Source organism: Lagopus leucura, unplaced genomic scaffold, assembly GCF_019238085.1.
Source record: "Lagopus leucura isolate 7727_CA_CO unplaced genomic scaffold, USGS_WTPT01 Super-Scaffold_100008, whole genome shotgun sequence".
NCBI classification, from domain to species: Eukaryota; Metazoa; Chordata; class Aves; order Galliformes; family Phasianidae; genus Lagopus; species Lagopus leucura.
The window spans coordinates 21,345,933-21,361,139 of record NW_024962265.1 but is presented as its reverse complement, the minus strand read 5'-3'; the positions used below and the strand labels follow the sequence as shown (position 1 = coordinate 21,361,139).

General features: G+C 39.9%; 1 protein-coding gene across 5 annotated transcripts in view; it reads right to left on the bottom strand.

The window, feature by feature from the left end:
- The window catches only part of CADPS2 (calcium dependent secretion activator 2), a 299,293-nt gene that overhangs the window by 137,889 nt on the left and 146,197 nt on the right, over positions 1–15,207 (bottom strand). For all 5 annotated transcript variants that reach the window (XM_042872622.1, XM_042872623.1, XM_042872625.1 and 2 more), the window contains exon 8: positions 5,310–5,449. In XM_042872622.1, the coding sequence (XP_042728556.1) occupies positions 5,310–5,449 (140 nt within the window). The remainder of the gene's footprint in view (positions 1–5,309; positions 5,450–15,207) is intronic.

Sequence of the window (15,207 nt, the reverse complement as noted above, 5' to 3'; positions counted from 1 at the left end):
AGACCAGTTGGAAGGCAGCTTGGCAGAAAAGGAGCTGGGAGTTCTGGTGGACACCGGGCTGAATGTGAGCCAGCAATGTGACCCTGCAACAAAGAAGGCCAATGATGCCCTAGGTTGCATTAAGCAAAATATCACCAACAGGTCAAGGGAGGTGATTCTTCCCTTCTGCTCAGTGCTGGTGAAGCCTTGCCTGGATGCAGTGCTCAGTTCTGACCCCCCCAACACAGGAGTGACACAGAGTTACTGGAGAGTCCAACGAAGGGCCATGAAGCTGGTAAAGGGCCTGAAGCATCCCTTAAGAGGGGAGGCAGAGAGAGCTGGGCCTGTTCAGCCAGGAGAATCTCATCAATATGCACAAGTTCCTAAAGGAAGGGTGCAAAGGGGCCAGAGTCAGGCACTTTTCAGTAGTGCCCAGTGCCAAGACAAGAGTCAATGGGCGCAAGCTGTCACACAGGAGGCTCCATATGAATATCAGGAAGCAGTTCTTCCCTGTGTGGTGACCATGCACAGGCTACACAGAGAGGCTGTGCAAATCTTCAGAAGCTGCCTGAACGTGGACTAGGACACCCAGCTCTGGGTGCCCCTGCTGGAACAGGGGTTGGGCCAGATGGACCCAGAGGTCCCGTCCCACTTCAGCCACTCTGCGATTCTATGAACAATTCTAAATGCAACATGTCACAACAAAAAGCAGAACTCACAGGGACAAATTTTGCCATTTTATCTTAGAAAATGTTCTAGACAAGAGCAGTGCTTACACATTTTACTTTGAAAGTCAAAAGCAAATGATATTACTTTGTAATATTGTCCTGTATAGGCTGCTCAATTGGTAAGAATTTCATTTAAAACTATTTTTTATTTCACTCTTTCAGATATGATTATTAAACATGACTAATAAAAAAAAAAAAAAAGATATACGATAAAATATCAGTACCCATCTTACATTTCTAGTTTGAAAGCAAATACCCCTCAGTAACCACTAGGCTATGCTAACAGACAGCTCAACTGGCACAATACACTTTGAAAAGTAACACTTGCTTTATATGCACACAGATATGCAAAGGTACTTTATAAGAAAATGGATTAGAAGAATGTATTTGCAGTAACACACATCTTGAGTGGGTTAACCTGTCTTCCCTGGATTTTCAACCCTAATTATGAGTTAAGGAGAGCCAAGCGAGTCTTCCTGAAGCAAATGCTCCCTAGCACTTCTATTGCAGCTTAACAGGAATAAATGGGCTTTTAGCATTTTATATAGCAAAGTTTCAGACCACATCTTTTATTTCCTTTGATGATTTGTTTTAGATTTCAGACTGCAGTGGAAGACATGGATAGAAATGTTTCTATTGTTGTACAATGAGAAGATTAAAAAAATGTCTCTTGAATATAGTCTGCACTTTGAACCTGAGAAAGGTTACTGTATTCTATGAGAATACATTATGAATGATGAGAAAGGAATCTGAAGTATCACGAATTGCCCATACTCAAACCTGTTCTGCAATTTCTAATTAATGAGCAACATTTACCTTATCATTACCCAGAATATTCTAGCTGTGCATGCTACCTTCTCTTATCTATTCTCAGGGTTTAAATAGAAAAGGATTGTTATGGCTCACTTTTTTTTCCACATTATTTGAGCCCTGCATGCAAAAATTTGAAAGAAAAAATCAGAAATAAATAATAATACTGTGCAGTAAGATGCATACAAGTAGCCTTTATTTCTTGCTCTTAAGAAGGTTTTGGCTTGTACTGAAAAAATCCCAAGTCTATAATTTTATTTGAAATATAATCAGTTTTTATGAATTTAGATATTTAGAGAGGGAACATGTTTGTAAGGCACTGCAACCACAGAATATAATCTGTGAATTTAAAAATCTCAATTTAACTACAAGACAGCATAATTTGTGAAAATAAATATTCTTGAAGAATAGAAACAAGATGGGTTTTGAGGACTTTCAGCATGTCTCCCCTGTCAATAACTAAATTCAGTTTAAATAGGAGAAACATTTCCCAAGGAAATAAAACCATAAACCCATAATTAGCATGGGTTTGTGGACTTAACTGACATTGAGGAATCTGAAATACTTGAGCATAGCTATTGTATCTGACAAAGAGGGCTCATTACCATTTTTTTAATCCTTAGTTTAATAAAATTAGTTTAACAAAATCCCTCTTTCTGCAACTGGCTGTGTGGTAAGATTTTAATTCAATTTTGAATAAATTTTGAGGTTCCCAGCTGAAACACTGTTGTTTAACAGCAACAGATTAGACAGTGATGAACCTTCTTTGTTTGCTTGTAAACTCAGCTCTACACGGGTAATAAAAGTTACCTGGTTCAAAGACTGGGCAAAGATAAAGCATGAGACGGCTCTGACAAAATTGGAACTCATGGAGGATAACCATACTAATGGCATTAAAAGCCTGTTATTATGGCTGTAAAATAGAACTCTGACGCAACGAAACTGCAAAAGTACTGCAAAAGCACATCCTTTTGCTTTCCCCTTTTTAGTACGCTATGAATCCGTGCATAAATATGTGACTACATACCAATGTGAAATGAAAAAAAACGAACTCCCAGCCCTTTTCACTATTCAGGGTTATAGCAGGCTTGCAATCCAGCGCTTCAAGAATTTATTTTCTCCCATGGCTTGTTTCCCTGCCTGTTATGCACATGCTGATTGAGAGAGAAAATGGAGCTATTTACTTTTCTGCCTCATGCAGGTTCAGCAGGGGGCTGCAGAGCAATAAAACCCCTGGCAGAGCGCAAGTTCTGCTCCTAGGTGAGCACAGTTGCTGCCATCCTGCTTCTCCCCTGAGCATGAGCTGGCTAGCAGTGTGCATGAACCCTCCCTACCCATTCCTTCCCTAGTCTTCTCCCAAGTAAGCACTATTATTCTCACTTCAATCAAAATACATCACCAAAAATTTTATCTGTATGTATATTTACAGCCTTATTTCTACTGATTTCAGCTATTCTGTGTATGTTACGCACCTCTGTGAAGTGAGATTCCAGCTTACCAAACTGAGCACAGGAAATTAGGTGCATACCACCAGCTACTGCAGGTGGAAAAGGAGGCAGGCTCTTCCCGGCATCTCTCAGCTACCTTCATCATAACACGTTTCTTTGTGTCCTGTAATGCTGTCCTTCATTCATTGCACGTTTTCCAGCTTCTGCATAAATGAGTGTTTCTCATATAATGCTGCATCAGTTCTGAACTGAACAGATTTAATTTGTGTGATAATCTGACAGTAATCCCTTTCAAAAATACAGCAAACATACTTTTACTCACACAGGAAGTCAAGCAAAGGCTATGAGAGTGCCTGAGTGTCTGCTTTTCCTAATGTTGAGGGTTTCTGACTTCTGTTCCCTCCACTCCCACTGAAACTCCAATGCTTTCATCAGTATTTCAGCGCTATCAGTATTTCATTAACTCTTTCAATGGCCAATAGAGACATCATCAACATTTTATTTCATTTCATGAATGCTTACAGTGGAGCAGTCCATACAGGCCTCCCTTGGTGCTCTGACTTTGCTAGATGAAAAAGTAAAAATCAATTTTTTGTCTGGAGAATAATGAAAACAGTGACACTATAGTAAAATGAAGAGGTAAGAAACTGTGCCAGAGACCAGTGTTCAAAGACAACATAAGGCAGTAACTAGAAATAGCAGATGAAAAGGATGATGATTGAGTTAAATCCTTAAAAATAATATTTGACTGGGGAACCCTTGTAATTCTCAGACAAGAGGACCAGAGATATAAACTAGTATGGAAAAGCAAACTGGGTGGTGAGGAAAACCCTCTGGAGAACAGAACAGCCCCCCAGCTGGGTCACAATCTCTGTGGAATTGGGTCTCCACAATTTCTGTGGAGAAACCTGGAGCACAACCAGAAGCAGCACTGGAGCTCTGCCCTTGTTGCTAGGCCCAAGTCCAAAAAACTGTGTGTTATGCCTTAATTCAGTCTGTGGGCAGCACGACTCCAGCATTATCAGTGGCCTGATCAAATGCAGGAACTCCCCACAGTCACCTGTGGGAGAAGTGCATGGCAGCATAACCTCTCTGAAGTAGCTGTAGAGTGGAGCACACCACCATGCCAGGTTACGTGCAGGTTAAATGCATCTGATTTGTATTATTTGTGATTTGTGTATTATTTGTTACTCATACTGTCGAAGTAGTGCTTTGTTTGATGTTACTGCTTTACTAATTTTAGTTATTGTTCCTCTATTAATTTCAGTCGAATATGTAAGCTTTTAAATTAAACAAGGGTTAATCAATTTCCTTGGCGAACCAATCTCAAATTATCCAGTTGCCTGTTAAAACACTCTGTGAAGATATCTGATACATTGCAGATGGGTAGAAGGATATAAAGGCATTAGAGCCTGGAATCAATCCCTGTATCCAAGCACTGTGTATGCTGTTTGACAGGCTGCTGATGAACACAGCAACACTACGTCACTTCAGCAGCACTCATTGCTTCAGTCGGTTGCTCAGAGAAGCTGTGGATGCCCCATCCCTGCAGACATTCAAGGCCAGGATGGATGGAGTCCTGGGCAGCCTGAGCTGCTGTGTGACAACCTGCCTGTGGCAGGGTGGTTGAACTAGGTGAACTTTAGGGCCCCTTCCAGCACAAGACATTGTGTGATTCTGTAATCCCCTCTGGCTCCATACTGACATCTACTTAAATTATAATTTAGAAGAACAGAAAGCAACGGTGATTGCTTTATGGCATGAGACACAGCCTTGCTTACTGCAGGCAACTTCACCTGCTTTTGCAGCCAGGATGAGGAATGGTGGTAGCAATTTCCTCTAGAGATGTTTTTACAAATAATCTATTGCATTTAGTTTTGGAGCTAGGCAGGGAAACATCCTTAAACTGGTACATTCACATCAATTCAAGAGAAAGACAGGAGAGCAGACATAAGAAGAAAATGGGAGATGATAGCATTGCAAATACCCCTACATGGAATATATGATTAATCTTATTTTAATGGAAAAATTTTGATTTCTTAAATAACAACTTTGGCTTTTCTGAAGTGTTATAAACTGTAATATTTAAAATCAGTTTGTAATTGACAGTGTTTTTAGCTCTGTGTGTCAGTCAGCTCAATAACTCTCCTTACATCTCACTGAACTGGATGCTATTCCTGACTATTATAAACTTTACACATAAAACAACACAATGTCACACTAACAGCTGTTGTACACACTTACATTGTTTTTACACACTTTATGTTGTTGCTACATATGGTTAAGCATAGGCACAGTGAGGCAAAAAAAATAGAATGCAACCTGGCAGAAAACAGCCACTTACCCACAGTGCTTCATGTGAGGTGGTTTATCCATTCTCACTGCCAATTTGATTTTCAAGTCACTGTCCTGGCTGTTTTTGGGGACGATCATTTTGTGCAAATCAGGGGACTTGGAGCTGTTGGATGTCGGATACAGCACTACCTGCAAGTAATAAAATAAATGCTGAGCTGATTAAGTCTGCTTATCTTTAATGGAAACTTCCAAGCAGTTCAGATTCTTGTTAGATCTCCTCCACTCTGAAAGGCAACTTAAAAAAAAAGTTTCATAATTTAAATAAAATATTTGACACATTCCTATCATGATGAATGATTATTAAATGAATTAGATGAATGATTATTACAATTGGAAATTTTCATATTATGAATTGAAACAAATTTCTTCCATGAGATCACTCTGAATTAACAGTTTTAAACAAAGAACAACAGGTTCTGGTACTCAATCAGGCTGTCCAGGGCCTCATCCAACTTGGTCTTGAACAGCTCAAGGAATCGAGCATCCACAGCCAATCTGGGCAGCCTCTCACCACTCTGTACAGTTAAACAAGAGCCCAATTTTCCACATTACTCAGTACCCTCATGGAAGCATGCCTCTGAAACAACATGCTATATAACTCTATGCAACAGCAGTGACAGACACTGCTGGAGTGAATATAACCACAACATGCTGCTTCTTACTAACTTCAGTTAAGATCAGTAGCATTAACAAAAGTCAGCTGTAGTAAAAAACACAGAAATCAGAAATTAATTCCAAAGCTCTGCTGCAAACGGAGTGTAATATATACAAGATACTGTGTTCAGTTCACATCAATATGCAACACGAACATTTTGTTAAATTGATACAGATGGACATTAAAAAAAGCAACACCATAAACATGAATTTTAAATACTTAACTAAAATGTTTAAATGACTTAATTGATAATTTTAGTAATTAAACATTATTTTTAGACCACTATCAGTCACAAACAGTCAAATATTTATCTGCCATCCAGAACTTTCAGCTTTTGATATCTAGCACAATTAAATATTACCACTTAATTAAGTTCATAACCACAGTCACATAGTTAAATGCTGCTGAAATAAGGATGAAGGGAAATTTTATTATTAACATTATTTTTTAATCAATTTAGACTCTAAAACCATCCAAACATGCTCCTTGGGAGAGTTTCGCAATAGTCAGTGAATTCTGAACTATCGTTACTCTTACAAGCAGTATCTTCCCATCTTTTATTTCTTGGTAACTAAAACTAATCATAAAGTTAATTACCAAATTAATTTCTTATAAATAGTAGTTGCATATTGTGTCACATGTATAAAACACAATATATTCCCCTCTCTGTTTCAGGGAAAGCTAAATCAAAGACCTGGGTAAGAATCCTCAAGCAAACATAAATCCAGTGGATATTACTAAGCCAAAAATTTTACAACAGATTTATTCACATGCAGGATAATGTAAACTGAAGGACTTCAGCTCCCCACATCAGTATTTTGCAGAAGCACGTTCCTGTATCCCATTAGTATCAGGAGTGCTAGCAAAGCAGAGAAGTGCAATGCATCAGCCCTAACGACGTGTGCAACCTTCGTAACATCAGCAGGAAAAGTAACCTCTCAGAATGATCGAGTTCTGTGCCTGTTAAAGAGATAGCAGAAAAAGCTGCATATTCCAGTTGTCACAAATCAGAAGGGTAATTTGTTTTGCCTCTTCACAATTGCATAGCAAGCACTATTTATAACAGTGCTTACTCCCTCTTTTCCAAGAAGTATGTTCATTTTCCTCCTGAGCAAAAGCTTTCCCTTGAAAAGCATTGAAGTATAGCAACTCTGGAGTTCTGAAATCTCAAATAGAAACAACTTCTAGTTTGTCTATCTCTTTAAATGCAATACTATATAAACAGAATTATTCCTCATTCCTTGCATTTAATCTCTCGGCATTCATAGAGGTCCATAGGTGATGTTATGATTTTCTTTTCTTCTCTACAGATTGCAGTCACTGTCCTCTAACAGCTTATTACCGCTCATGCATCTCAAACCACATCTTTCTCCTGTCAATTTCTTGATTTTTGACAATGCTAAAGAAAATATAAGCTGACAAGTGTATAATTAATTCATAACTTCAGGACTGACAATTTCTTTTCTGATTTTTTTTTTAAATAAGTATTTTTGAGCTTTATTTTCAAACCTCTTGCAATGAATAAGTATCTGGCAGAGTACTTGGACATGCGCTGTGTTGTGTCTGTCTCATTATTTAAAAGAAAGAATGGCAAAGTACAAGAACTAAAAAGACTGGAATATACAAACTGTACTTCAAGAACTTCAAACGCTTTTGTCATTATGCACAAGTGCACATATACACACATGCAGCATTCTGCAGGCATTAATTATCTTCAAAATAACCTTAAGCCTGCAAGGGCACACCTAACCAATGTGCGTTGGATCATCAGGTGACACAAGCTGAAACCAAAGCACTGAGCAGATTTTTCTTGATGGAAAAAAAACGCTGAAATTTGGATCTAAGGCATTTCCCCACGATGACACACTGCGATGCAGTATCATCTCCACAGCCCAGAAGCTTCCTAGGCTACTTGTCTCAGATTTCTTTTTCAACACTGTTTAACAGATCACAAATTTACAGGTGCAGTTGTAGGTACATACTTAAATAAAATTGTGCCGACTCTTTATTGTCTGGAAAATATACGTACTCACCTATAGAATATTTTTTCACTACACCTGGTACTTCTAAAATGTTTGTAGAATTATTTCTACATCATATATTTCCAAATCATTTTTTATTTTATGCTCTGTTACCTTAATGTTCTTATATCTGTGAAAATCATCACAGTAGATTACTCAGCAGCAAACTATGAATTGTATACATCATAAACATACTAAATATATGTGCATAATAACACTTGTTTACAATAAGTAACCTAATGAATAATCTGCACTAGGTAATGAATGGCACATTATATGTGAGTACTACATACCAAGCAGAGCTGCTGTACATTGCATTGTTTCCGCTGATTGAAACCAAATTAACACAGGTTGAGGTAAATCAGTAAATTCAATCTTCTCATGATCATTAAGGGTACTCAGCTACAGTTTGGTACTGAAAAAGCAGCAAGTCCATATCCTCTTTATGTGTCTCCTCATTCAAATGAAAAATAAATACATAAATCTTCAATATTATAGAGCAGCACACCTGCATATTTGTGCAAGGTGAAGTTCTCAAAACATTGCTTCTGTATTGTAAATGATTGACACAGCACTTCTCAGCTGCACCTGGAGGATATTGAGCTAATATCTCTTCTTGACTTCACTGATCAACATTTATTGTGATTCAGCTGTGTAAGTCCCAGCTGGATGACAATAAAAGGAGCCATTTGATGTTCACCTAAGCCAACAGTCAATCCAGCTGAGGAACTCCTAACTCTTCTCTATCTTTAGCAAATTGATCATCTTCTCCTTTAAAAAAAAGATTTCAGGGAACAGGCTAGTTGTTCAAAATGCCCTGGAAGATGGAACAGACTGAACTTGTGGGGGTCTTGCTTTCTCAGAGCAGACAAACTTGCAGAAGATTCACAGTCAGAAGCGCTACACAGAAACATCAGTATTTCCATGGTTAGGATAAAGCTCTCAAGGTAACCATCCCTGGCCACAGCTGTTATACTGCCAGAACATAATGCAGCCTCTAGAGGGGACCCAAGCTCAGAGACAAGCTGAGCAGCAGGCTGGAAGCACACTTGAAAAAAATCAAGAGAGTCAAAATAATTTCTCTATTCCCTCCATCCCACGCTCACAACTGAATTCTCACTCAGTCAATTTGTCTTCTGGCTTTCTGGCTTCTCCAACCCACTCTTGCTCTCTGGTATTCAGAAGCTGCACACAAGTACTGCAGTTACCTGCTGTTCTGACCAAGCACTGAAAAATCTGAGAAAGATTTTACAAGTCTGGGTGGTCTAGAGCACAAACAGAAACATGCTTGGGCATAAGGCCTTGTGAACTGCAGCAAGTCTGAGCAGACTATGCTGAGCTTTGGCTCCCCATCACAGGCAAAAAAAGATACAAGTGAAGAGTTGCAGCTGCTCCTTAATGCCCTGGCTGACAGGTAGGTGACAGTTGACATGCTATTACAAGAACCAAGAAAATACTGCTCTCCCCTTCAATGCAGTTCAAACTACACAGCATTAAAGAAAATAAAGGTTCAGTCCAGGAAAAGCCTTTTCAAAACAAGCCAGACTTTTCTTCTGCATCAATTCAAGCTTATTTAAAACAATGTAAAAAAATAAATACCCACAATGCCATGATCTTCTCCCCCAGTTTTATTTGTTGAAGCTCCTTCCATCATGCAATAGGACTGATAATGGATTCTATGCAAGGCTTTTTCTTTTGTGATTTAAAACGTGATTTGAAAAGATAACTGATGGCAGTGGGAGCAGGGAGGACAGGCAAATTTTATGTTATGAAATAATCAATATTATTTGGCGCTGCCAGTCACTGTCTGAGTAAAGATAACAGGAAAGTTTCTTTGTTAAACACACTCTGATTTTTGCCAATTTGAAAGTGGTACTGCAGGCCAAAAATTAACAAAGCTGGTTTGGGGCAGGGAATAGATCACTAATAGCCATTTAGACACCATACAGAGTGCAGCTCTGACCCTACCCTTGCACAGGGGACACCTCTCTGCTTTTGACAGACTCTGCTTGCTGACTCTCCTCAAGTCCCCTTCCCTCACGACTTAAAGTCAAGCTGTTCTGAGCTACATCAGATACTTGCCCACATACAGGTTGATGTCAGCAAAGAAGATGCTGTCTGTGTGGAAAGAACTGAAGCTTCTCAGAGCATCCCAGCAGCAGGGTATCAAACACAGCATTCTGTTCAGGTTCTTTATGCTTCTGAGTGCCAAGCTGTCACTCACTGCCACAACAAGCAAATATAATCCAGGAAAGGCCCAACACAGAGATGGAAAAAGGAGTTGGCTCTCTTAAAAGTGACTCTCCTTGAAAATTAAAGGTTAATGACAGCTCAATCACCAAGGGTACGTGGTGTATGCAGGGATCTTATGCCACCTCCAGGATCTCATCTACTGAGTGACCTCTTGCTTTTCAGCTACAATTGTATTACAGCAGAAGTGCTCAGATAATGCTTCAGGTAACAGGTGGTTAAAAAGAAAGAAAAATAAAACCTGAACAGGTGTATAGCAAAAGAGCCATCGAAATACTGGCATTGAGAAAGAACTTGGAAGACTTTTCAATTTATGCACTCAACAGATACTGACTGGTGCCATCTGAATGCTCACATGAACAGATGTTAGTTGTCTTAAAGTCCTTCCCAAACAACCCATTCCCCAAAACTAATAGAGAGCATGTCTGAATGAAGAAAAAAGCTTAAGAATCTGACAAACTGCAGTCTCAGGGAGCTACTGAAAAAAGCCATTCAAGGGATAGTTCCTCTATGAGGCCAGGCTGCAAGAGCTGGGTCTGTTCAGTCTGTGAGCAGCCTGCCAGTACCTAAAGGGGGAAGAAAGAAGGAAATGAACAGACTATCTAGGAGCGTGTGTTGTGATGGGACAAAGGGAAATAGTTTCAAAGTAGAAGAAGAAAGATTTAGATTAGACATAAAGAAGAAGCTTTTTATAGGCAGGGGGACAGGTTGCTCAGAGACATGATGCAAGCCCCATCCCTGGAGTCATTCAAGGTTGGGCTGAGCTATGCTCTGTGCTCCCTGATCTAGCTGTAGGCATTCCTGTTCATTGCAGGAGGACGGAACAACAAAAAGAGACAATAACACCTTCTACTAGGACAGATACATGCTTATAAATACATTCAGGAAGATTTAGTTTAGAAAGCAATATAGAAAATAGCTCAGCCTTTCCAAAGTCTACCAATGTCTTGAGAAGAACACCACTTCTGAAGAGAGTTTGCTCCCTCAGCTGCTAGCCCTGAGGATCAGGATAAGGAGGGGTGGACCCCAGGTCCATCCTTTTTCATCCCTCAGGTGCACTGCTTGCACTTGAGCTCCTTGTGTTAGCCATGCTCTTTCACCTGGTGTTCAACCATGGTTCAGGCTGTGACCTAGCAATTCCCATATAAGAGGAGATGGAAGATGGACTAGATGACCTTTAAAGGTCTCTTGCAACTCAAATGATTCTGTGATTCCATGAAAGCCACTATTAGCACAAGAACAACTGCATGGAACCAGACACAATGCAGTACTAGAAAAAGTAGTGGGGGGAGTAATCTATTGCCATTTTCCAAACTTAAAGAAAACTTATGAAACCTCAGTCATTTGTAAAAGCGATAGAGAAACATGTTCCCATGATGGCAGGCTTTAAATTAATGTATTCGCAGTATATCACCTCCATCCTGAGGCTATTCAGACACAGCACAGAAGGTAGACAAAATGCCCAGTGTAGTCAGTGTTCAGAAACCAGGCAGTCATGCAAGTATGGGTGCTATTTCATAATGTCTTCAAATCAATTCAAGAGGAACAGCACCAACGAAAAAAAATAATGCTGCAAAGCTGATTATTGCTGGCTGCAGCTGGTTCTGACAAGTCAGTTGGGAGACGGTGTTTGCTTTTAATTGAATACTCAGAGCAAGGAGATTGAAATATTCTTATATTCAAAAAGTGCCACTAATCAAACACCACCTGCTGTTCTCACATTGTGTTCACATGTGTGCTAAGCAAGCACAATGGCTGTCACTTTGAATTACTGGGTTTGAACATCTTCATACACGAAATACCGAACAAGGAAAAGTGGTGTCAGATCCCTGTTTCATCAGCCACCAGCCTGATACTTCAGTATTTACTCCAAACTCTGCATCTTCGTGCTTCCTCATCTGTTGTATGTACAATGCAAACATTTATATCCTTTCTGCCTTTTGTATACATGTACACAATTTCTGAAGCATCCAGATCACTGAGACACACATTTCAAAGACAGTTGATTAATTTCTGAACTTCTCCTGATTCCTATGTCTCTAGCCCAAAGACAAAGCCTGATCATTTCTAGCAGTTAAATTCACTGTTCCTTGGATGCTGAGATATGTACAATCACAGACACAGACCGTGACCATTGAAGCTCATGTTCTGTCAAACTCAGATCTAAATAACATCTTTTCCTTTCCTGTCCAGCACATTTCCCAATTTTTTTGTGTGTGTGTGTTAACAGAAAACTGTGCTTCACTAGCCAGCCTCCAGTTTCTGTGGAACAAAGACTGAAGTTTTACTTTTTTATTTAAAGACAGTCAGCAGGGAGCAAGAAAAACATCCCTTAACAAGGAAAGTCATCTCTTGGTGCTCACAAATGGATTTACTTTATTTTTCAGAAGAAGAGAGCAATGTCAGACAAGTCAATGTCAGTATTAGACAAGAACTACCTCCTGTTGGTTAAGCACATCTTAAACACCTTGAAAGGAGATGTGAAACACAGTTGACAACACCCTTCTCTCACTCAGTGCTCATCCAGCAACATCTATAGCAGGTGTCAAGTAGCCTCTAGTTCTTATATTCTGCATGTCTATATTTCATACTCTTTCTGAGAACAAAGCTGTAAGTATGGGCTCCCCTTCTCACTAAACGCAGGAGCCTGCTTCCCTCCCACTCGAACACTAGCACTTGCCTCTGGAAATCAGCAGCACCTTCTCAAACTGAGGATCTATCATGCTGAGATCAGGGTCTACGCTGAAGTTAATGAGTCTGAGAGACAGCCATCACGTGGAACAAAGCAGGTGGAAAACTTCTGCAGTTCTGGGAAAATCCATCGCCAGCTCCATATTTCACACCTGAGATTTATGTGCACAAAAAGCCAGTCTCTTGGTACCAGAACAAACCCTTTGTACCTGATGGAAGCTTAAAATTCAAATCACGTACTTTCATGCCACCTTCTATTTCTAGTTACAGATTAAACAGAACTGCAGGGTGTGGAGAACACAAACCAATACTGCAGAAAAGCAGTATCAGGTCAAGACGCATGCTTTGAAGAAAATACTTGGGAAATGAGAATTAATGTCCACAGCAAGCCTACCTCAGGAATGGCAGATTTCAGCTGAATTTTTTAGTACAAAAAATATGCCAGTGAAATAATCTTCAGGCCTTTATTGAGCAGAACTAACCTAGCTGTACTCCAGTGAGTCCCCACAGTGCACTGACCAGCCATGAAGCTGACAAACTTTATTACAAAAGCTATGCTTATCCAGAGGGATCTGGCATCTTTTCAAAGGCTGCTCGAATTTAAATCTAAGGAAAAAGTCTTTTACAGTCAGGGTGGTGAGGCACTGCAGCAGGTTGCCCAGGAGGTGGTGGATGTCCCATCCCTGTAGGCACTCAAGGCCATTTTGGATGGGGCCCTGGGCAGCCTGAGCTGGGCAGTGGCTGCCCTGCCCATGGCACAGGGTTGGAACTGACTGAGCTTCGAGGCTCAGACCATTCTGTGACTCCATGATGTGGTCACTGTGGGAAGCTTGTCTCTTACTGCCTGGCAGAGCCAGACGGAGTACTTTGGCAAAGCTGCAGATGTGTATAAGGAAAAGTGTATACATAACTGAGAGGAGAAAGTAAGTAAGTCACAACTTACATCTGTAGGCCATGTAAGCACAAGTACACAGCCTCTTCTACCCTACAGAGAACAGCAGCATGCTGATGTATGACAGTGTCTCCACTGTCACATTCATCACTAAAGATGAATGAGGTATTTTAGAAGGTATGGAGACTGAACATTTTCCATAAATCAGGAGCTGATTACAAAATGTAAAATTAGTATCTAAGTATTTCTCAAGTACTTCTGTTTGCTTTCCCCAATCTCAGAACAAACTTTAATGCAGGAGAATGGAGGGTATTGGCCCCTTGTCCTTTATGACAACTGAAAAAAAGCACCAAAAAGCAGTTCTCTTAATTGCCTAATTCTGGTACAAACAGCCAAACCTCACAGCTAAAAGCAGGCAGATGTGCTGAAAGACAGGAGCAAAAGAATCAAGAACAAAAACAGATTACTCTTTTCTCTCTCACCATTTGTATGTCTTGCTGTATGACCAGGAAAACTGAATCAGATTCCAACAGCAGGGCAGTAAGCTTAGCCTCTTACAATAACCTATTTTTTTAATTCTCTTTCCCTTTGCCAGTCCTACAGAGCAAGGAAAGTTAGGATCTTCTTTAAAACACTTTGATCAGCCAACAAACACAGATGTGTCAGAAGAAAGGCAGGAGTGGGAAGAAAGAAGAGGCAGACAAAAAAAAAACAAAAACCAACAAATAATCTGGGGCTACAGAATACAGTTAAGGTGAAAGCTATATTCACTATTTCATATTTGAAACATTTCAATTCTTTAAAATCATTTAAAACCTTTTGAACTGCCTGTTTCAGAAACGCCAATTAGCTGCAGTCTGATAAAGCAGACCAAAGCCTTTACCTGAACTTTAATTATTTAATGTTGCAGGGACAACAGCAGCCAGTTAATACTTGTGGTTCTTCTTAGCTCCTTTATCCTGTTAATGCTGCTTCTCTTCTCCTACTCCTCAACAATGAATACACTGGCCACAGTTCCCAGTGGCCATATATTCTGTTCTTCACCTTTGCACTTACTTTTCTTTTGCTTCTTTGAAAAGACTGGGCAGGCAGGGGCAAAAAAAGTACTTCTGTGTGGTTAACAACACTATGCAGACCCTTCAGCCCTCCCTTTCAGCACCTACTCCCCACTCTCAGTCCAAGTATCACTGGTCCTGATCTGCTCAGCTTCAAGCTTCTTCACCAAGTAACCTTGGAGGTCTCCCAGAAAGACACGAGAGGAGGCAAGAAAAGGGAATACTGAAGATATAGCCTTGACCTTAAAATGTGTGTAGAAATATGAAAGAATATGTAGGAGCACAGATTCTTACACATCTGTCTACAGTACAAAGACACCAAG